A 23,511-nucleotide genomic window follows, 5' to 3' on the forward strand; every position below is an offset into this window, starting at 1 on the left:
TGGGTTAAGAACTGTCCAACGCATTATTAAAACCTGGAAGGATAGTGGTGAACCGTCAGCTTTGTGGAAGAAATGTGGTCAGAAAAAATCTTGAATGATCGTGATCGGAGATCACTAAAACTCTTGGTGAAGTCACATCGTAAAAAAATCGACAGTAGAACTCACGGCTATGTTTAATAGTGAAAATAAAAGCATTTCCACCCGCACAATGTGATGAGAACTTACAAGATTGGGACTAAACAGCTGTGTGGCCACAAGAAAGCCACTTGTTAGTGAGGCTAATCTGAAAAAACGACTTCAATTTGCTAGGGAGCATTCAGATTGGACTGTGGAGCAATGGAAAAAGGTCATGTGGTCTGATGACTCCAGATTTACCCTATACCAAAGGGATTGGGCACATCAGGGAATGAAGGGAAACGCATGTAGCGATGCACCCGTCATGCATAGTGCCCACTGTACAAGCCTCTGGAGGCAGTGTTATGATCTGGGGTTGCTTCAGTTGGTCAGGTCTAGGCTCAGCAACTTATTCAGCAATGAAATGAAGTCAGCTGACTACCTGAATGTACTGAATGACCAGGTTATCCCATCAATGGATTTTTTCTTCCCTGATGGCAGGGGCATATTCCCGGACGACAATGCCAAGATTCATCAGGCTCAAATAGTGAAAGAGTGGTTCAGGGAGCATGAGGAATCATTTTCACACATGAACTGGCCACCACAGATTCCTGACCTTAACCCCATTGAAAGTGTTTGGGATGTGCTGGAGAAGACTTTACGGAGTGGTTCGACTCTCCCGTCATCAATACAAGATCTCGGCCAAAAATGTACGAAACTCTGGACGTAAATAAATGTTGTGACGTTGCATAAGTTTGTCGAAAAAATGCCAGGACGAATGCGTGCCATAATCACAGCTAAAGGCGGTCCAACGAAATAATAGAGTATGCAACTTGTTTTGTTTTTGTTTTTTGGGCCAGGCTACTGATCTGTGTTAAACATAATTATTGTTAAAGTTTTTTAATCAAAGTTGTCATTTTGTAATTTTAATAAAAACCTGTGTACTTTGCCAAACAAACCCTAAATCTGCAGAACCCTCTCAGTGTGTGTGTGTGTGTGTGTGTGTTAAACACAGTTGTTCAGTGCGGGCACTGGAGCTTTAAAGCGGTCCGTCCATGATGCCTCGCGCGGTGTCCCGTTCACTGTATTTCCTCCAGTGAAGCGCAGAGCTGCAGCTGCTGATGTAACGGGTCACACCGCGCGCACAACTTAAGCCAGACCGGATACATATTACCGCCCTGACCGGACTGTATTTAATACGATTGTCTGAAGAGAGTGTTCAGGAAACATTGCATGGATAAATCAGATCATCAACGCAAATCTCGGTTCTGCATTGGCGGAGTGAAGTGGACCCGGACTGAGGCTCGTGAATGACTGCAGGCATACGCAGGTACGGAAATTATTTTAAATAGACGTCTCTAAATACAATGTTACCATGTTTAGGACCATCGGTGACGCCCGAGAGAAGTCCGACATTTATTAAATGTGTTTTCATGAGGCACCTTTAAATAGTTGAGGAAGGGACGCGATTGCGAGGCGTTTAATCAACACACGCACGAGAACAGACGCATGACACGAGACAGTGTGCAGTCACTGAAGGGCTTTTCCAACAGCTCTTTTATTCTCATTTGTGCTGTTAAAGTGTGAAAATAGCCGTGTGATGGTCAGTGTTTTCCATCAGATCTGCAGCAGGCCTGCAGCCTCTCCTGAACTTCAAAACATTACAGCACTGCATTGTACAAATGAAAAACTCTTTGTAATAACTTAATTAATACACATTGTATAATGGCTAACAGGTAAGTAACTCAAACTAAAATATTAATATATTAAAATATTGAAATCAAAGTTTCATGACATGAGTTCAGTTTTCATAATTGTATAATTTTATACTAATTCCCTGCTGGGGGGAAAAAACGACTAAAAGCAGCATAAGATTGTTGGCTGGTCTGGGCTGGTTTTAGATGGGTTTTGAGTACTGTTTAGTTGGTCAGGCTGGGAGGCCAGTTGGTCTTGACCAGCTTAGGCAGGTTTTAGCTGTTTTTAATTTTTCCATCCAGTTGAGCATTATATAAAGCAAAGTTGACTAATGATTCAGCCTTATATTTGAAACTATGAAAGTTATTAAGAAGTTTTGCCCTCTTTTCTGTCAAGCTCAGACTGCATTCACTACAAAGTTTAGACTCCAGCACTAGATATACATTATAGCCAACAAATCATCTTCTTGTCCAAATGTTGTCAAAGACACAGTAACTGCATCATTTCAGCTGTATAGAGGATTACACTGGCTCTTAGTTTTGAATTTACACAAATAAAGTTGCATTCTGACCGGTATGGGCCATGAGGGTATGCAGTAATTAGACTGACATGTTTCCAGGTGGTATGGAGTAATTACTGTCCATATGATCAAGTGATCTCAGTGCTAATAGTCATATTATTTTATAAATAATTATGAAACCAAAAAACTGTATCTGAAGTAGGGCAGTTATTTTTGTTAAGGGCTTTGGTGGATGTGATTACATAAACTGACTACAAGATCTTCTGCAAGACCATGCAGTAGGGGCCCCAATGTAGCCATTGTGATTACCATAATGTGCTTAACAGCTGCTTTTATGGGCGTCTGTTAAAGGAATGTTCCGGGTTCATTACAAGTTAAGCTCAATTGACAGCATTTGTGGCATAATATTGATTACGACAAAAATTTATTTAGACTTGTCCCTTCTTTTCTTTAAAAAAAGCACAAATCTGGGTTACAGTGAGGCACTTCCAATGGAAGTGAACGGGGCCCAATCTGTAAATGTGAAAATACTCACTGTTTCAAAAGTATAGCCACAAGATATAAACAATATGCATGTTAACATGATTTAAGTCAGATAAAATCACTAACATTTTCTATGTAAAGTTACATCTAATTTGACAACTTTGTTGCCATGACGACGTAACACGTTAACCCTAAAAGAATGATTTAAACAACTCTACAGCTCAAATAGTACACAAGTTTTAAAAGAAGAAATAATGTAAGTGCTTTTATAAAATGTTAAGCTTCAAATTTCTGCCTTTAAACTCTGTAACCTCTATTTTTGCTTTATTTACTTATTTATTTATTTAATAAAGAAGGAACAAGTCTAAATTAATTTTTGTGGTAATCAACATTATGCCACAAGTGCTGTCGATTGAGCTTAACTTGTACAGTATTGCACCTGGCATATTCCTTTAAGTCTGAATTTCTGTTTTCCTATATCACAGAAATGTAAATATGTCCAGTTTAACTTGCTCTCCCTCAATTCTATGAAAAAAAAAAAAAAAAAAAAAAAAAAAAGATAAATTCACCCCTCAGACAGTTTGGCCTCTGAGCAGCTAGCCTGAGACCTGCAACACTTCTGCTGCCTCACTCACATAACTGTTTTACACCTCTTTCATAAAACTGACTCACTGACAGAACTGTTTACACATGCCTCGTTCTCTAGTTACACAGTTTAATATGACTACAGCTGGCTCAACAAACACCCACTGATCACATCTGATGATCGTGGATTGCTCGTCAGAGAAAAAAACAGCAAGGGTGTGTTCAACAGCTCCCGAGCTGGACTTACAAGACAAAGAAAGAAGAAAGCAAAGGAAAGCTGATGTGAAGGAGAGAAGAAGGGCAGAGTAAAGGCGATAGTAGTCAGCAGTACAGAGGCAGTGATATGAAACTATGCAGCATGATTGCCGGCTGTTTAAGAGATGTGCTTGTATGCAATACAGTAGTAGAGCATGACGATATAAATGCCAAGGTTGTGGGTTCAATTCCCAGGGAACACATAAACTGAAGCTTGTATGCACTGGAAGTTGCTTTGGATAAAAGCATCTGGTAAATGTAATTGTAATAACATGAATAAATGCATGATGGTAATGCAGATCAGGATGTGAGTGAGCTGCAGTAGCCTGTTCTGTTGATGTGTTACTGGTAGGTTCACATGGAATCTGCACCCACTGATTTCCACAGAATAGGAACGCCCATCATTCACAAAAACATCTATGCATTCCCTATAGTCATCTGTATGTTCGTTTATTAAATAAGTTGGCTTTTTCAATAATAGTGTAGTACTCTCATATTTTACTATGTGTGTAAACCCATTCGGCAGAGTTCCACAGATTTTCCCCCAGAAAGTTAGTGCAGAATATCCTAAAAAAAAAAAAAAAAAAAAAAAATGTAGATTTCATCCAGGTCTGTTTACTGGTTGGAAATGTGATACAGGTCAGATATCAGGTGACTGTGGCACTAAGGTCAGGAAATGTTTATTACAATTTTTGAATACGATTACTGTCAATTTTTATGCCAAGTTTTGACTAGTTTTGTCCAGGTGATCTCATGCATTTATGCAAAACTAACCTCAAGCTGTTGATTGAAACTGTATGAATGAAGTGTGGCGTTGCATGACACTTTCAGTACCTGGACTCAAAATTTGCTGGTTTCTCATAAGAGGGTCGCAGACAGTTCACCTCCCTCTTTCGAACACAAAGTCTCCAACTCAAGGAAATAAGGGGATTTGTCTACTGTGCAAGAGAAAGACAATAGCATGAAACAGAGAAAATCACCTCTTTGTTTGTTGTTACTCTCATTTTGTTAATAGAAAATTTCATTCATTACTCAGTAATTATTTCACTAGTAATTCGTGGTGCCTGCTAAGGCAAACATCAATATTATTAATTCTCTTATTAACCTACATTTTTAATATTCAACAATTAACTCCATAGACTTAGCCATATCTAGGAACCAGAATTTAAAGAGACATTAAGGTGGGCTCTTTTGACGTGTGCCATTGAGCAGCTACCTAGATCCACCAGACTAATCTCACAGTGAAATCGAAAACAGTAGGTTTACTTTTCTTTAGCTAAAATCAGTCTGTGCTTACCGAAATTTGAAACACTGCCCCCAGTGGCTAAAGCGTTGTTTTATGGGCACGTGTGAGCTCCATTTTTCAGGTGAAATGTCCACAGAGGGGCATCAGAAGCGAGTTGTGAAGTGAGTTTATTTTCATCAGTACAGGCTGTAATAAAGTGAAGAGGAATGCACGTTTTATAAACTGAACCCCCCAACCTAAACCTAACCATCAATGGAGGAAAAATGTAATGTTGGAGGGAAAAATGCAACCTCCAAATCGTGCTTGTCACTAATTGTGAGAACGCAGTTACTTACTGGTTTCAACGCGGGATCCGAACCCAGGTATCTCACTGCTGATGCAATGTGCTTCCGATTTTGCCACAGGGGAAGGTAAACATGCTGGAGCCAATGCATACACGTCTGATAGGAGATGGCGCTTGTGGGTGAGTTGGCATAATGTGGCCGATCCTAGAGTACCGGAACTCTCAGAAACAACAAGCCCACTTCCTGTGTGATCTTGATGGATCCACCCAGAACACTCTAGAAGTTGCATAGTCACACTTTAAAAACATTCAGGACACTTTAGCAACCACATAGTTATGTCCTGGCAACCACAACAATACACTAGCATTGTGGCTGCAAGTTTTGCGCAGGCTAGAACCACTAACATTTTCTTTAAGAAAAAATGTAAAAATCTAGTTATTAATGTATTGTTTGAGTATGGCAAAGTTCATTAGCAGTGCTGGAGGCTGCTAGTGACTCTCAAAACAGCTAAGTAAACATCTCACAGTGAGATTTCATGCCTAAACACAGCTCTAAAATTGCTTATAAAAATGGATAGAAAGGAAAAGCACTTACTATCCAATATAAAAGGAAGCAAGACTGATCCTTCTTTTGCTCAATAATAGACCATTAATCTTTAGTTTATATGTCTCTAATTACATTGTGTTGAACTACAGGGTATGCATATATTCAGGGCCCCTTCCCCTATGCCATGTAAAGACGCTTACTATGAGATATTCACCTCACACTAATGTAACTTAAAGAAACTGAACTCTGATTAAAGTTACAATGTGTTACTTAATCGTACTGAGAGTTTCTCATCCTCAAAACAGAGTTTGTAATGACAAACACTTTTCCTGTAAATGGTTTCAATTCAGTGTCAGTTTGTGAAGCTCAGCAGGGTTTTTACCAAATGGACTGATCTGTGCGTTGTTCAGCTGTGAACTCCTGACAGGACAAAGTTATACAGTGGGACTTGGACAAAAGTTGAAATAAAGAGATTGTTCCTTAATTGCTGGTGTTTGTTGGTTCCCAGGCCGGCCACAGCCAGCCATGTGAAAGATTTACTAAGCTGCAAAACCATCACCATGGAGACGGATTGTTTGTGTCCAGTCATGCTGGGAGGCCTGCAGGGGTGGGAGTCTTTCCAACGGACCTTTGTGTTTGACTGGACCCTTGTTAGAACAGCCCCCCACTACAGTCCACACACACCGTTGGGGTCCTGAAGAGGATTTGAAGTGCTGTAGATAAAACACCAAGACAAAATATTAGTCAGTGGAACAAGCCTTCTCAAAGGCTACCTCAAATTAAGCTATAAGCCATGAGAGGGCATGCATTACAGTGATTTCACCACTGGTATGGGATGTTCTTAGGCACAACATGAAACAGAGTGCCTAAAACTTCCTTACTTGTTGTAAAATCACTGTAATGCATAGACTCGAGTGGCTGATTGCATTCAAAAAATGGCAATTATTCCGCCAAGTTACACAGTTAATAAGCACCTTGGCAGAGCAAGAACCTCAGTGCATTTCATCATAATTTTAGGTGAATTAAAAGCAACCTGTGCACCCAGTAAGTTAAAAAAGGGATTAAAAAAGTTAAAAAGTACTTAAATATTCGCAATGCGATCGTATCACTTTAGAAGACGTTAATTTAACCGCTTGAGTCGTATCAATGACGTTTATGCTGACTGTCTGTGATTTTTGGCACTTCAAAAATCGGATCACCATCCACTTGCATTTTAAGGACCTACTGAGCTAGGATATTTTTCAAATTTTCTTCAAATGTGTTCTGGTGAAGAAAGAAAGTCATACACACCTGGGATTTTATGAGGGTGAGTAAATAATGAAAGAATTTAAATTTTTGGATAAAAGGTCCCTTTAAATCAATTCGTCTTGGCTCTACTGACTGCTTCCATTATTCACTTAAAGGAAATACAATGCATTCACTAACCTGAGCACAAATTACAATTTTAGACTAGACATGGCCTTCCTGTTGTGTAACAGAAATGCAGAGAACAATCAAATGATACATTAAATTTAGAACCACATATGAAAGTGGCCCAAATTGGACGGGAACAATCAGATTGTGTGTTTTAACAGTTTACATGCATGCAACTATCTAATCGATTTATGCCAGATATTGTTGAAAAAAATCTGAATTGGTAAAAATGTGGCTCTGAAAGTGCAGACCCTTAGAAGGATGCTCCATCTGGAATTTGCAGTATTGTTTTATAAACTATTTGACGTTATGTTCAACAGCCCTGAGTTTGTTAAGAAAGCACTGACTTGACATCGCATGTCTGAGCAGTAGTGCATGCTGGAACTGTTACATCAAACATGGTTAATGTTGGATCCATCCACGTGCTGTACCGATCGATGTTCATCAGATATGTCGAATGTAATGTGAGTTTAGATGTGTTACGTCTCTCTTAGCAGCTGCTTGGGCTTTACCTTATAGTGGCAGGCAGTTAAATTTGTTAAATTTAGCCCCAGATTGTGGAGCTAAGGCTTGTCTGGAGCAGATGCCTGTATCACTCGTGAATACAGTTAAAGAAAGATTCTGCAGCTGACATGTAATACTGCTAGGGGTAGGGCCATGGGGCCTAAATGAAAACACACTGCACAACTGTGTGTAATTCGTTGCACCGCTGGGACAGAACTTTGTATTAACAAGCTCATGAGAATTTTCTGAAGCACAAGTGAATGATTACACACCTCCTATCTCAGCCCCGATCACAGCATAGTATCAAAACACACCAGAGAACAGATTTAAAAATATAGCTGTAAGCAGCGATAACAGGCCAAAGCACAACTGGTCCATTTCCACCCGGTGGCTTTCGGAAAACAATGCAAGGTGGACACATGCATTCGGCATTTGACATTATTCTAAACAATTTTGAAGTAATCTGAGTAAATATAAGAGGACTATTTTAATGTCTGTTGTAAGAGCCACACTTCCTGCTGCGAGATGGTGGTGCTATGACCGTGACCCAAAATAGTCAAATCCGTGTGATTAAACATACATCTCAATTTTGATGTAAATCACACATTGCACACAGAATATACGAGACAATTCCTGTTTCCCATTTTTTGCCATTAATTTAATGCCTCGCCATGGCAACACCATTCGATATATCAAAATCTATTCGCAATTTAGCATCTTCAGTGTCTTGGCATAATGTTGTCTAAATGTGGTGACAGTCTCACGAATCAGCTAGGAGAAGTATTTAAAAGTTCAGAAACTGCAATATTCAAAAAATCAAAAATGGCCGACTTCTGTTGGGTGGACCTAATGTCTATAATTATGAAAGTTGTCTGGCTTGTTGAGAACTATATATGTACCAATTTTGGTGACTGTATTTGAAAATGGGGGTGCAACAGAGGCCATCTTACACACCCATTTTAAAAGGGGCACTACTGAGCCCCCCCTACATGCCCTTGTGTGAACTTTTGCCCAGTCCTTATGGCCGACGACTCTGATGTGTGTGCAAAATTTAATGACATTTTAAGCATGCCAAGTGCCTCAAAAACACGCAGACTGTAGGTGAATATGGGGGTGCTACAGAGCCGCTCTTACATGCCCATTTTCAAGGGGGCCCTGCAACTTTGCCCAGCCTTAATGGCTGACGACTCTGATGTGTGTGCAAAATTTCAAATGTTTTTACGCATGTTAAGTACCCCAAAAGTACCGAAAACCTTGAAAAGAATATTAATATTAATACTTAGAAGAACAATAGGGCCTCCGCACTTTCAGTGCTTGGGCCCTAGTCAGCATGCACAGATGTTAATTACTGAAACATTATTCAGAAATGATTAGTTTTGTAAATAATTTTGAGGTACTATTCTTAACATACTACGTCTGTGATTTCATGACTGAGTCAGACATCACTGAGATCTCTGAACTTTTTCCTAAGAAGGAAATGTTTATTGTCTGGATTTTGGCGTTAAGAAAATTATGTGCTTTGGATGCCTGCATCACAAAATGCATTGAAATAAACAAGACATTCTTGAATCACCAACTGTTATTTTACCCATAAATTTGGCAAAAAGGTCTAAAATCATAAAGAACGTTCACCAGGCAGTGCAATGAAAATTTTTGCACAGTATTCGTTGAAAGTCTAAATAAATTAGAAGCTTGGTAAAAAAAAAATTGAATACTGCAATCACAGACATTCCCATCCAGACTAGGGATGGGCATTTCAAGTATTTCTTTATTGAGTACTCTTAACACTTAATCAGTTACTTAAAATGTAGAATTTAAGCTCAACATTCAATTTTTGAACCTGTTTTTCTTATGATAAACTGAGCATGATGCATAAGCAACAACATCTAGATTAGAAAATGAAAAAAAAAACAAAAAAAAAACAAGATTTGCACTCACACATAGGAATATATAGTCCAAGTCTTCTTAAGTGATACAATTACTTTAAATAATGACAGAACTTTCTTTCTGGGTGGATTATTCCTTTAACGTCGTGCAGCGACCTCAATACATTGAGTTGTAATGGCAAGATTTAGGTGAGGGAAGTGATTTCATTGTTGCCCATGGCAGGCAAAGGCACAAAGGAATATCAGATTGCTATATTGAGTAGTGTTCTTACTAATCAGATATTTAAAGCTGAACGAGTACTCGATTAATCGATTACTTGTGCGCATCCCTAATCCAGACAGGATTAGATTTATCAAAGGATGCCCGAGTTAGGTGAAAAACAGTAGGTGATTTGTGCTGTTATTTTTTTTTTCATTTTTTTTTTTTTTACCAAGATTGTGAGAAAAAAACTTAGTTATTAGTTTCAGTAGGGATTAAAATGACAAAGTACATCTGTGAAATACAAATTTCCCAGATCTCCTCTGGAAAATCCAACACACTCTCATGGTGAACTCGTAAGGATTCGTACGATTTGGCTAAATGGTATGTCATCATACTAGCTGTGTCGTATGAATTCATATGCCTTTTATAACAGCCAATCACGTCACTCGCCATCGTTTTCTTCTAAAAAGCAACAATTACTCTCTACTGTCACACAAAACATACTCTTTATGCTTCTTATCATGCTTACACACTCTGCTCTATGGTTTGGTTTAGATAAGTGGTTTGGGTTGAAGCATAACATTAATAAGCATCTGCTCAGTGCCTCACACGATTAACTTTCGCTTACTTCCGCATTACAGTTACGGGCATTTGAACATGATAGATTCTTACGAATTCAAACGAACAAAATTGTACAAAATCACACGATTTAGCCACCATGTAAAATCTGTACAACATTTCGTGAGATTGGGTTGGGGAAAACTAGTCCCATCTGAACAGGGCAAGAAACGAAGAGAGTAAAATGACTTCGGTGCATCTGACACCAACATTTAACAAATATTACATACACGTTTGAATTTGCGTAGTGCTGGCATTATGATCGCACTTTGCAGGCGCAGAAATCTAGTAGGCTGATCAGCTGTATACGATATGGTATATCAGGATAGAGCCCATTGCACATCTGCAATGACTGCAATAATAATAAAAAGTAGAGGCTACATCAGCTTTCAGATGCCCAAAACAATCAACAGTGATAGACAATGAGAAAAACAGAACTTTCTCTCTTGCACACACGTGCACGCACACACACACACACACACACACACACAGAAAGACTTATTACCTGTCAGGGTCCACAGCTCATCTCACTTATCCTTTATGAGTCTGTCTCATGGGAGTGGGCTCCATCCATAGCATTCGTTTGGACCAGTTCTTCAGCTCGAATGCTTCACAGCTAGATAAATCACTCTCATCCCTCAGTACACTGTCACTGGAAAGAGGCAGCAGTCCAGACAAATGTTTTCCTTCTGAGCAATGCTATGCAGTAAACAACTTCATCCTGCGCAACAGTAAAGACATGTAAAATAGATTTATTATTATTAAAAAATGTTACATAGGACATGGAATAAATCTTAATTAGGGATTTTAAGCACCTGATCTGATGTGTGATATGCTGTACTTCAACTAAAATGATTTTAAACCACATTTTACTAATTCTTTTTAATAAATATAATGATAAATATAAATATATTAAATTACAAATGTAATTATTTATTTTGCATGTAGTTTTCACGACCTCATTAATTGAGAGACTACATGGAATATTTGCACTTAAATTGATTTGACAGTGCAGGGCCATTTTAAAAATGAGATAGTGAAGGGCAAATTGCGAATAAAAGGGTAAAAAAAACATAAAAGAATTGTTCTGCAATTTGTTGCTTCGTTTATATAACCTCCCTACTGCTCCTAGCTATAATTATGCTGCATGTAAATGTGTGCATTTAGGAGTGGGCTGGAGCCTACCAACTTTAAGACATTAGTAACAGATCAGGGCTTGTGTCAACAAGCTGAGTGAGAAACTATAGCACTGCAGTGCACAAGCCCTCCCAGTCAACACCAGGAACTAAAGACGCCTGACACTATTAAAACATCATTAAAACCTGTGGGCTAGTAATGTCCCTCTGATAGAAAATCATCATACTGTTGCCTGATTAAAGAGAATAAGTGTTTTGTGTGTGGTTAAATAATTTCTTATGTAAATGTCACAGCACAGTTTTTTGGTTTTCATGGTCCAGGTGGTGATAAGAGCAAAATGCAGATGAGAGAGCTCGTAACGGGTGCCTGTGGAGGTGAGGAATGACATCATCCAGATGAGAGGCATGGAGCTGAAGGTGTGGGTGGATGGAGTGCAGCGCATTGTCTGCGGAGTCACAGAGGTCACCACATGTCAAGAGGTTGTGATCGCTTTGGCCCAAGCTATAGGTGAGACACTACATTGTGCACTCATAACAGTGAACCTTGATATACATGTAGAAACTAGGCCTAAATATGTTTTTATCACTCAGACATGAAGAGAATGCAATTAGATCAACAATATTGGTACAATTTTTAATTTGCTTTCTGTTCCATCCCAGTTCCCTCCTTCATTCCTTCTTTGTTTTTTGCACAACATAACGCTCACTATGCTTGTGTCCTTGACAACAAGCCCTCTTTTGAGATCAGAGATTGGAGCAGTGAAATGCACTATTGTCCTGTTCTAATCTCAAGAGTTTGTTTTCACCCCATACTGGAAAAAAATAAGACTAGACTTGTTCATGAAATAATGGAATAAAACAAAATCTCTGTGCCACTGAGGTGCCTGGCCTCTGGTGAAGATGTCAGATGCATTTTTCTTGGAAAGCTAAATCCTTGTGTCACTATGTTTGCGAAGCTTTTCTCGAAAAATGTCTGTGTTTTTGTATCCTTAGCTCTACAGTTTGGTCGTGTGAAACCAGAATTTTTTTATATGAAGGTTAAAACTGGCTTACAAACTTTTTACCATGCCTTATTTTTGGTACTTTCGAAATGCCTTTCATGTATAGATTTATTTTCAGCCTTGTCCCAGACTCAGACTTTCAATATTACACTATGAAAATCCATTATGAAAATACAAAGGAAGACATAATGTAAACAAAGAGTGAAATAAACAAACCATCTCAATATTGTGTGAATTATTTTGATTCATTTTTCAAAAATTAAGTCTCACAGTTGTGGTGTAATTTCCACCACTCCAAACAATTTTGCCACTAATAGTTTTTTAATTTTTTTTTAATTTGGTGTACATGTTAACCAAGTAAAAAAAAGTGTCAAAGCACAAATAACCTGTGAGCAGGGTATTTTATTTGCCATCATTTCCTATCAAGATTTAACTCAGACACAGAGATAAAGTAGTGTAATAATATTACATTTATTTTAAATAATTAAATAAAAAGCTGCGCGAAAAATCCTCGTCTTGCAGAAAAAAGCCTTGTCTTGCAGGACAGCGAAAGGCATATTTAATAGGATCCAGTTTTCTTCTCTCCTCCTCCATGCAAAACAGCTGAATGTCAAACCATACTTTCCTTACAAGCACTTTGGGTGAGTAATACGGGGCTGATGAACATTGTTGTCTTTCCTGTGTTTCCTGTAGCGCTTCACAGTTGATTTAAAGATGGTGCTGCATGACTTGATAATGTTTTCTGATGGTTAATCCTGAGACTATATTCGTGTCTGGAGGTCGTTTGAACAGAGGCATAAAATTCTTGCAATGTCCCATTACGGAGGACAGCAGAGTAGGTGCATTAATGTAGAACAGTGATTAAAACTGACTGGAACTACCTGTGCTTTAAAAGGTTTTAAAGCACGCATTCCAGCCAGTCAGAATCGAGTATTCGAACTGACAGGGTTAGGCTGTAACGGAATACATGTAACGGCATTATGTTTTCAGAATACAAAAATGAAGTAACTGTATTCAGCCCCCGTTATGTTTTCAAGCACCTGTATTCAGAATACAGTTACTTTATAAAATGTTGTTAGAATACTTTTAGAACACTTCTCTCATAATGACCAAAAAAGGCATAAATAAAAAAAATTCTTGTCAATCAAGTGAGAAACTTGATTGTTTTTCAGAAGAGGTTTTGTGAACATTGCTGATGCGTGCTGCAAACGCGTCTTCTCGCTCTCTCTTCCTAAGGTCAGCAGCAGCGCATGCAGTGTTGCCAGGGTTTCATGCCAAATTAGGCTAATTTGAAAACACAAATTAGGGTTAAAATCAAAGAATCGCTCATTGTGTTTTTGGGATAGCCCACTTTAAAAATGGACTGCGGTCACCAAAAGAATGGAAATGCAATGTCTTATTCATGTATGATTCCCGGATTGAATATCTGGCAACCGCACCGGCACATCTTAACAATCAGCAAGCGCTCTGTCAGCTGTGCAGCAGTATCAATACAGTCGGCAATGTTATTTCCACAAATATAACATTTGCGCGCATTGTTTCCCACGATTGTTGCTGTGTAAATACATTTATACAGCTGCAGATGCGGCTTCTGTGTAAAGACGGAGTAAAGACGGACGGCTCACGATAAGCATTTGGTGAGTCACGTCCACATCAAAAACTTGCAGAACTGTTGAATAATGGCAGTTATTAAAGACAATAATAGGCTACTATGAATAGGTAAAAAATAAATATAGAGAAAGTAGGCCTACTGCAAAGACGTAAAGAGTGAAACGGGCTTGAAGTAGAGTCCAAATGATGACAGAAATCCTTGTGTAAATAACTACTGTAAAATTTGTAGCTTATAGACGTATGGGGCTAGTTCAGTGTGACACATATTGTTACATACAGGCAGGGTTGGGAGGGTTACTTTTTAAATATATTCCACTACAGATTACAGAATACATGCTGTAAAATGTAATTTGTAACATATTCCGTTAGATTACTCAAGGTCAGTAATGTATTTTAAATACTTTGGATTACTTCTTCAGCTGGTAGATTTTTTCACTTGTTTTGACTATAAAAACTCTTCCAGTACAGTAAGACAAAATACACATGTTAAAAATACATTCTCTGAAATACATAAATATCTCATGCAGTGTTGTTTCTAAAACAAGATAAATCAAACTGATCTTGTTTTAAGGATTTTTAGATATTTTTACAGGAAAACAATAAAAAAAATTATCATCAAGAATATGATTTTTGCACTAATATCAAAGATCTTACTAGAAAAAAAGAAATTATGATCCAACGTGAATTTTCTTGATAAAAAAATATGATCGTGCCTGGTAACATGTGCATGTAAAATGGCTAGAAATAGCATTTTAGCTTAGCGTAAAGCTGACAATTTACACAAGGTTTATTTCTATTTCTTCTGCTCCAAACTTACTTCAAACTTACTTCTCTGTCCGCTCGTATGAATGTAACACATCACAAGTGTTCAAATGCACTTTGGATCGCATCATTTATATGTATAAATGTTTTCCATCTGAAAGGACTAAATATTAAATGAAACAAATGACAATAAAATGCAAAGTAATCTCTTCAGTAATCAAAATACTTTTTGAATGTAACTGTATTCTAATTACCAATGATTTAAATTGTAACTGTAGTGGAATACAGTTACTTATATTTTGTATTTTAAATACGTAATCCCATTACATGTATTCCGTTACTCCCCAAACCTGTATACAGGCATATTAATATTATTTCTCACTTTTTAAAAAACATCTCATACGAAGTGATTCACCAAAAATACAAAACAATTGTTAACAATAATAATAATAAAAAAAAGGATGAGTAAAAGAATCAAAAGCACCCAAAATAAAAGTGTTGGTAATAAAAGAGATAGAAAACTAAATTAATAAACTGGCCTAAATATGGAAATATGCAAACAAGCCTAGTTAAAATTGATTAATGAGTGTTCTCCGGACTAAATTACACCAACTCTCTGTTCCCATGTCTATCTGTCAGTGGATCACAAGCTTTCTGACAGACAGGCAGCAGCTTGTGAGACAGGGGAAACTCACTTCCAGCACCTGTATAATCAGCACAGGTGCCCCCCCCAGGGATGTGTGCTCTCCCCACTACTCTTCTTCTTTGTGTAAACAAATGACTGCACTGCCAAGTACCCTTCTGTCAAGCTTCTGAAGTTTGCAGAAAACACCACTGTCATCGACCTCATCCAAGATGCTGATGAGTCTGCAAATCGAAGGGAGGTTGAACAGCTGGCTGTCTGGTGCAGCCATAACAACCTGGAGATGAACATGCTCAAAACAGTGGAGATGATTGTGTACTTCAGGAGAAACACCCCATCATTACCCCTCCTCACCATTCTGAACAGCACTGTGGCAGCAGTGGAGTCATTCAGGTTCCTGGGCTCTTCCATCTTACAGGACCTTTAGTGGGAGACCCACATTGACTCCATTGTGAAAAAGTCCCAGCAGAGGTTGTACTTCCTTCACCAGTTGAGGAAGTTCAACCTGCCACAGGCGCTGCTGATACAGTTCTACTCAGCAGTCACTATATTTTCAGTAAAGCTGCTTTGGAACAATATGTATTGTGAACAGCGCTATGAAAATAAACCTGAATTGAATTTTCCATGACTTTAAGATTTTATTAATTTTCATGAATTTTCCAAGCCTGGAAATCAAAATTTGTTAAATTCCCTGATATTTCCAGGTTTCCCATGACCGTGCTTGGGAACTCTGCAATAACTTCTTGGCCAGAATGAGTAAAGTAGACCAGACTTTATGCCAAAAGTTTGTCTACAAGAGACTTTGGCAACCATAGTCATGAACATGTTTGATCCATAAATAAAGTGCTCTCCAGCCTTTGTGCAGAGCCTTTAAAATAAAGTGGTGCTATCAGCTGACAAGCAAAATCAAGCTCCTAATGCAATAACAATACATCAGTCAAACAATCAGTGTTTCTCGTTAAACCAATAATAATCTGTGCACACCTGCCAATCAAAGTGGGTTAATAGACAGTGACGTTAAAGGGTCTCACCATGCTGGGGGCCCAGGTCTCACGGGACTTTGTGGCCTCTCCATAATGTATCCAATGCAGACAGCCGTCACCTGAGCAAGAGCGAAGTACTGTTGCCCTCTGGCCAGCGCTACAGAGCCCTGAGCACCAGAACAGCCAGGCACAGGAACAGCTTTTTCCCTCAGACTATCCATCTCAGGAACAGTTAAAACTGCCCCATTGAGCAATAACTATGTGCAATACACAGTTTAGTCAATTATATTTAACATATCCTACCTCTTCTGCACATTACATTCCCTTGAACTCTCTGTATATAACAGATTGTATTTGTATATACATATATTTTTGTGTCATTATGTATTTTTATACAAAATGTATATCCTATTCACTTATTTTTTATTCTTTATTATTTCGGTCTTGTTGTTGTATTGTTTGTGCACTAGAAGCTTCTGTCACCAAGTCAAATTCCTTGTATGTGTAAGCATACTTGGCAATAAAGCTTATTCTGATTCTGATTAATATACATTGTTGTCACATGACCTCACTACTTTATGACATCCAGTTATAATCTCGAAAATAAATATGGTTTATTTGCATTTCTTATCTAATTTTGTGTAAAGAAAAAGATTAAAATGTTGTTAAAATATTAAAATATTGCAGTTGACCACAAACTGCCTTCTGTTTGTCTTCTTCCTTCCATAAAGAAAAACATCAGTGTCCAACTCCACATCTAATTTAAAGAAACAAGCTATTCAGATTCACTTAGATTAGTTAAGTGGAGGTGTAGCACTTCAGATAAGATAATAATGACATATTACACTTAATTCCTCCAATTGTGCCTTGCCTTTATAAATATGTATTCTAAAATTATTCTTGTATTCTGAATACATACTTTTTATTTGATGTATTCAGAATATTTGACTGAATACATTTAAGAGAGTATTCAGCCCAGAATACTTTCTTAATGTACTCCGCCCAACCCTGACTAGTGACAGGGGAAACATTTTTAATGAGACTTTACTTTCTTAAATTCCGTAGTGCAAAAAGTGCCAAAGTTGATGAAACACCCATAAATTAAGTACAAATGATGTAAAGGACAAATCGTTGTTTTGCAGGGCGCACTGGCCGCTACACACTGATAGAAAAATGGCGCGAGACAGAAAGGCACCTGGCCCCCCATGAGAATCCTGTGGTGTCTCTAAATAAGTGGGGCCAGTACGCTAGTGATGTGCAGTTGGTGCTTCAACGTACAGGACCTTCTCTGAGTGAGCGCCCCACCTCTGACACCTCTGCAAGAACCCCTGAACGCAGCCTCTACCGCCAAAGCCTCCCTCCTATGGCAAAGCTTCGGCCCACAGTCCACGACCGGTCCCTCAAACGCCGTGAGCCAAAACGCAAGTCGCTTACTTTCACCGGTGGTGCCAAGGGGCTACGGGACATTTTCGGAAAGAGCCGTGAGGGTGAGGCCAAGCAGCGAATGGTGAACCGCAGCGGCACGCCAGCGCCTACTCAAGAGCTCTCCCGCCTGGTGCAACTGCAGAAGGACAAGCTGCGTGTCCTAGAGCAAAAACTGCAGCGTTGCGAGACGGAGCTACAGAAACAACTGATGGAGGAGGAGGAGGAAGAAGAGGAAGAGCTGGTGCACCTAGAGCAACAGGTCTGCAGGAATGAGGCAGAGATGAAGGAGCAGGAATTCTGGGAGAACGAGCTGCAGATTGAGCAGGAGAATGAGAGGCAACTCCGTGAGCAGCTGCAGGAACTGCGCAGTCGTGTACAAGAGTGCGAGGAGCAACTGGGAGAGTACCTGGCACGGATTCAGTGCATGGAGGCGGGGCTGGAGGCTGAGCGTTTGCAGCAAGAGTTGATGGAAACGCGGATTGCAGATGAAATGGAGGTCCGGTCGCGGCTGGAAAAGGCTTGTGCCGAGCTGGACATGCAGGTGCAGCAGGCCGCTAGGCTGGAGAGCAGCTGCAGAGCTGTGGAGGTCTCTCTTGGGCAGTCTAACATTAGGCTACAGGTGAGTTCACAATTCACATACACTAACAGTTCAAAGCAATCAGAATTTACTAAAAAGCTCTCAACACAAGCAACAGAACAAATGAGTAGAAAAACAATCTCTTTCCCAGAACTATGTTCCATGCAGTACAAGCAAACTGCAGCTTCTTTGTTTTGGTCTTAAGTTCAAGAATGCGACTAATCGGCTTTGCAGCATGTTAAGGATCTGGGTGGGGGAGGAGGGTAGTGGTCGCAGATGTTACGTAAAAGCCACAGCTTAGAGATGACGTGAAGGACTAAGATATTTTTCCAGTCCAGTCTGGAGTCACATAATAGCACATAACACAGACACATTTGCTTTTAGAGTATTGAATTCCAGCTACACTACTTGAGTCACCAATGAAGGTTTTGGAGCAGGCAGAGTTTTTGCACTCATTCTCACTTTTTCTTTGACACCTGTTAAAATTTGACAGGTATACAAGGAAATACTTTAAGTATCTAATTTTCTATTTCAGAAGTTAGATTCTTTAACATTCCCTTGCATTTATTGTTTACATGATTTAGGAAAGAGAGCAAGAGCTAGAACAGTTAACGAAGGAGCTGAGGCAGGTAAACCTCCAACAGTTTATCCAACAGACTGGCACCAAAGTAACCGTGCTGCCAGCAAACCCTGCTGAGGAGGAGGCAAACACAGGTACAATTGCACAGAAATTCTCTTTTCTGCCTCATTTTGGCAAAGTAAATAACAAACCTATAACGTGTATGTCTTTATAACAAATCCACCACAAAAACACGTTTCAGTAAAGCCCTTTGCTTTAAAGGCGAAGAGTGTAATTTCTTTGCTACTATCATCACCAAATGGTGTTGCATATATGTTTTCAAACTGGTCTTCCAAACCCTCCCCCTTGTCTGCCATTGCTTAGAATAAATATAGTCAGCCCCAAACTCACACCATTGTGGTTAAGCCAGTGTTAGGCTGGTCAGGATGCTCAAAGCAAACAATCTTTTGATAGTGCCACATATCCAAAGTGTTTACACTTTCGTGAGGAATCAGCCTACAATTGCTAAACTAACAGTTGTGTCTCTTCATATACAAAGCTAGAACAGGAGAATTAATTCTATTATCAAAACGGTTACACACCTCACCTTTAGAGTAAAGTAAAACCCCTCTGTCTGCCTTGTATCACTCTTCAGAAACAGAGACTCAGTCTGGATGTCTGAAGCGGCTCGGATCAGCCCGGCAACTTCCCAATGACCTACGAGCTCTGCAGCGTCCCTTGAACACAACCTTTAACCCCGAAGGCATCTATGTCTGAATTTGCATTGGGCATCAACATCTAATCCCAATGCAAATCCTACCTGACTTCATGTCATCTCAGACCATAAAGATTTCCCTTTATGATCACACTCCATGGATTTACAGAGGAATCTTTTGTTCACTCCACATGAAATCTGTCACGTCACCATGATGAGATTTCTTCTTTCTCAAAAAACCTACAAAGACATCTTCAGCTGAATGTATGCTTACTTTCACTGGACCCAAAGCTCAGTAAGGCCTTGTACATGTCTTGAACATGGTCTTTGCTAGACTCATACAGAACAAATATATGGACATGCTGACTCAGCCTATGTTCTACCCATCAACCTTTTGGTGACGGTCAGAAAATGCAACATTATGATGTCTTTCATTTCAAGAATGTTTATGAATCTCCAGGGAAACCTCACTCTCAATGTGATTATGCAAGCAGCAGGAATTATGAGACTTGTGTCTCTGCAGAACAAAAATGGGCATTTTCAAACCAGGATGGACATTTTTGAACCACTTTACACAATTTGCCTGCTGCAATGGGATTCCCTACTTTCACTGGATAGTTCAGAAATGCCCATCCTGGTTTGGAAATGCCCACTGATTACTTCATTGAGATTCCCTATTTTAATTGGATAGTTGAAAAATGCCCATCCCGATTTGAAAACGGCCACAGATTGGGAAACACCCATTATTGTTCTGCAGAGTCCTATACTTAGGAATTATAGAGAGGTGCAAAATGGATGATAAATTATGCAGTTTATATTTTATGGCTCATAGGCAGGATGAAAGCTCATGGAGTGGGATGGAGTTTCACCTTAGTTTACACTTTATTGGCCAAAACATCTGCTGTGGTATTTTACTGAAATCCTGAAGAATCATTTTCTGCACTGATCAGGAAATACAGATGCATGTGATATGCAAATAATAATAATAAAAAAAAGAATGAGAAAAAGGAAGAGAGAGGTTTTTGCATGAAAGTAGCTTGTGGCATTTTCGTTACATTCTTAAAGTAAAGCGAAGGCACCTGACTTTTGTGCTGAACAGCTTAAGTTAAAAAAGCAACTTTTTAAATTATGCAGGCACACCATATTGCAGCTACGCGCAAGTCCTTCTAAATACTGGTCTGTATTAATGTGTTTTGCTGGGGCTTTCTGTAACACCGATTTGGCAGTGAATAATTTTGGCCAATAAGTGCACATTATTAGTTGTACTTTATATTTAGCTGATTTTTCTGAAATGGAAATCTAGAGTGGTCTTTGATCAATTGCTAAAAAAAAAAAAAAAAAAAAAAAAAACCAGTAACCAGTAACATTTTCTGTTCTTTTATGGAATTGAGATCAACTGAAGTGTTTTTACCAGTTTTCAGAACTGTATTTTAATTCAGATCAAACCAAAGTGTTCTGGACAGTCAATTCCTACATGAATGTGGAGATGTGAAAGGGAAGCAGCTCCAAAATGTCATTTTGACATGATTTTTATTTTTTTGGAAATGTTTGACTGTAGCAGAATCTGCCTCCCTTAAAGCTTCGTTCACATACAGAGTGGCTTTTAACATTTAATGTGGATATAAGCAAGGATCTTTTAGAAGCGTACATATGGTGTTCATATAGATTGTTGTAGCACTTTTTAAACCAGTTATGCAGACCGATTTCCTTTTTTCACATGGGTTATTTTGCTAAAGCCAGTGTTTTTATGTGTTCTTCATGGATGACTAAAACATTTCAAGTGTCGTTTTGAAAGAAAAAAAAACAAAAAAAACATGACTTGGTTAAAAGCCTTGAAAATCATGTTTAAATGTTTTTAAAGAAAAGAAAATAACCACACAGCTCAGCTATTTTCTTTTCTTTATACTGTAAAGAAACATGTCCATGACCTGCACCTCAAAATTTAAGGTTTGTTTACGTCTAACAATTTTAAGGGTTAGTTCACCCAAACATCCACAAAAGAAAGCTATATGGGTTTGGAACAACACAAGTTTGAGGTTGATTATAGATATTTTTGGGTGAACTTGTCCCCTTAATATATCTACATGTTTTTATCATTTTGATCCATCTGCTTTCACATTTACTGATATGTTTTTTTTTTGGTAGCAGTCGTATTGATTTCACACAGAAGTGGTGTTAACTATCTTGATCTGCAAAAGAGCATTTGGTCGCCTGGATGGCACATAAACATTTAAAAACCCAGTCATCTCTGTCGTAGAGGGGAACGTTTGAGTAGCATGCCTTACTAAAAAAAAATAAAAACAATAAAGTGTAAATAGCATATAGCAACATATCAATAAGTAGAGTACAGAGGACTATTTTTAACATAGTTAAAAAAACTAAAAAAAAAACTGCATAGTGGTCTTTTTGTTGAACAGCTAAAATTAACTAAATGTTTTTATTTTTAGTATTGTTAGGCTGCATGCACTGAGCTTGTCTGAGATTCTCAACAAAGCCTGAAGTTCCAACTATGGCACCAACTACAGGTGCAATACTAAATATGGCTTTATGAAGACTTCATAAAGGTGTAACGTGCCCATATACATATGTGTAATTGTAACAGGCTTGAGGTGCAGGACCGATGTGTGTATAAGAAATTAACAATGTGCGCTTCTATCACCTGTTGTTAAGCACACAGGTGTGACTAATATACCGTTTAGCTCATCTGACAGTTGCCATCATGATTTGAAATTTCTGGATCACAAGTTTTGACCTTAAATGCAGTACCAAAATCCCTTTGAGCAAGAGACTTCTATTCAACTCTATTTTTAAAGAATTATGTTCATTTAACTACTTCCTTCTTGAGAAGCATTAAATGCCTGGAGAAAAAAATATATACTAAAATGATTTATGTTTGTCAGGCAGCATAAAACATTTATGCCATCAGTGGAAAAGGTGCAGTAACATTGTAAAATACAAAATAAATTTAGAATAGAGCATCACTGTTTACTGTTTTTTTTTCATGGTCTTTGCAGAAACCTGGAACTTGTATCTTACATGTTTTGTGTGTGCGTGTGTACATTATGTGGCTATCTGGACTATTTTAATCAGATTGGCCACTCGCATTATTTTGCATAACGAAAAACTGTAAAACTGACCATTGCCCCATGCAAACAATTTCCCACGTAGCAGCTGATTAAAGACCTGACAAGGTTCAAACAAGCCTGTTTCCTAATGGATTCTTTCCAACATAAGTCCACTGAGCTGCAGACCCTGTGAATGTGGAATGTAGACTAGGGCAGTTGTTTTGCCCTGTTGGATGGATCTTAGTAAAATGCAGTTGCAGGATTTTTCATGTGCTGAGGTGGAGAGTTCTGCTCAGAAAAAGCACTGCATGCCAGAAATAAAATCTCCACCCAAATAATCACTGTCACCTCTACTGGATGTGTGCGTAGAGTCTGATGATAAGCATTAGAATCGCATAATAACACCCAATGCTTGTCATCACCAGAATCAGAAAACTCAACACTAACCACCTCCATGTTTTTTTTTATCTACAAAACCTGTAAACCAGCATCCGTCCTACTACCCGCTCTGTACACGTTTATTTTTGTTTTGTTTACTGACTCAGCTTTACTGTGGTTTGCGGTTGAGTAGCAGATGTCACAAAACCAATCAATTTACTGTGCATGCAGTAAGCATTACCAGGGGATATATGTGATGCTTTCTGAATGTAAGGTTAATGCATAGGTAGATAAATCAACCAGGC

The 23,511-nt window shown here is 38.6% G+C and overlaps 1 protein-coding gene across 1 annotated transcript; it reads left to right on the forward strand.

Moving 5' to 3' along the window:
- Window positions 1-1,157: 1,157 nt before the first annotated feature.
- Window positions 1,158-23,089, forward strand: LOC127436791 (ras association domain-containing protein 8-like). The gene is made up of 5 exons (XM_051691175.1): window positions 1,158-1,444; window positions 11,809-11,995; window positions 17,630-18,531; window positions 19,074-19,203; window positions 19,704-23,089. The coding sequence occupies exons 2-5, from the start codon at window positions 11,884-11,886 to the stop codon at window positions 19,823-19,825; spliced, it is 1,266 nt and encodes a 421-aa protein (XP_051547135.1). The 5' UTR covers window positions 1,158-1,444; window positions 11,809-11,883; the 3' UTR covers window positions 19,826-23,089.
- The last annotated feature ends 422 nt before the right edge of the window (window positions 23,090-23,511 follow it).

The sequence above is a fragment of the Myxocyprinus asiaticus genome, chromosome 47 (assembly GCF_019703515.2).
Source record: "Myxocyprinus asiaticus isolate MX2 ecotype Aquarium Trade chromosome 47, UBuf_Myxa_2, whole genome shotgun sequence".
NCBI lineage: Eukaryota > Metazoa > Chordata > Actinopteri > Cypriniformes > Catostomidae > Myxocyprinus > Myxocyprinus asiaticus.

Excerpts from the sequence above, each read along its gene's own strand:
- LOC127436791 (XM_051691175.1), top strand. The coding sequence starts at position 11,884 with ATGAGAGGCATGGAGCTGAAGGTGTGGGTGGATGGAGTGCAGCGCATT. Across the intron at positions 11,996-17,629 it reads CGCTTTGGCCCAAGCTATAG|GGCGCACTGGCCGCTACACA; the intron begins GTGAGACACTAC and ends GTTGTTTTGCAG. Across the intron at positions 18,532-19,073 it reads AGTCTAACATTAGGCTACAG|GAAAGAGAGCAAGAGCTAGA; the intron begins GTGAGTTCACAA and ends TACATGATTTAG.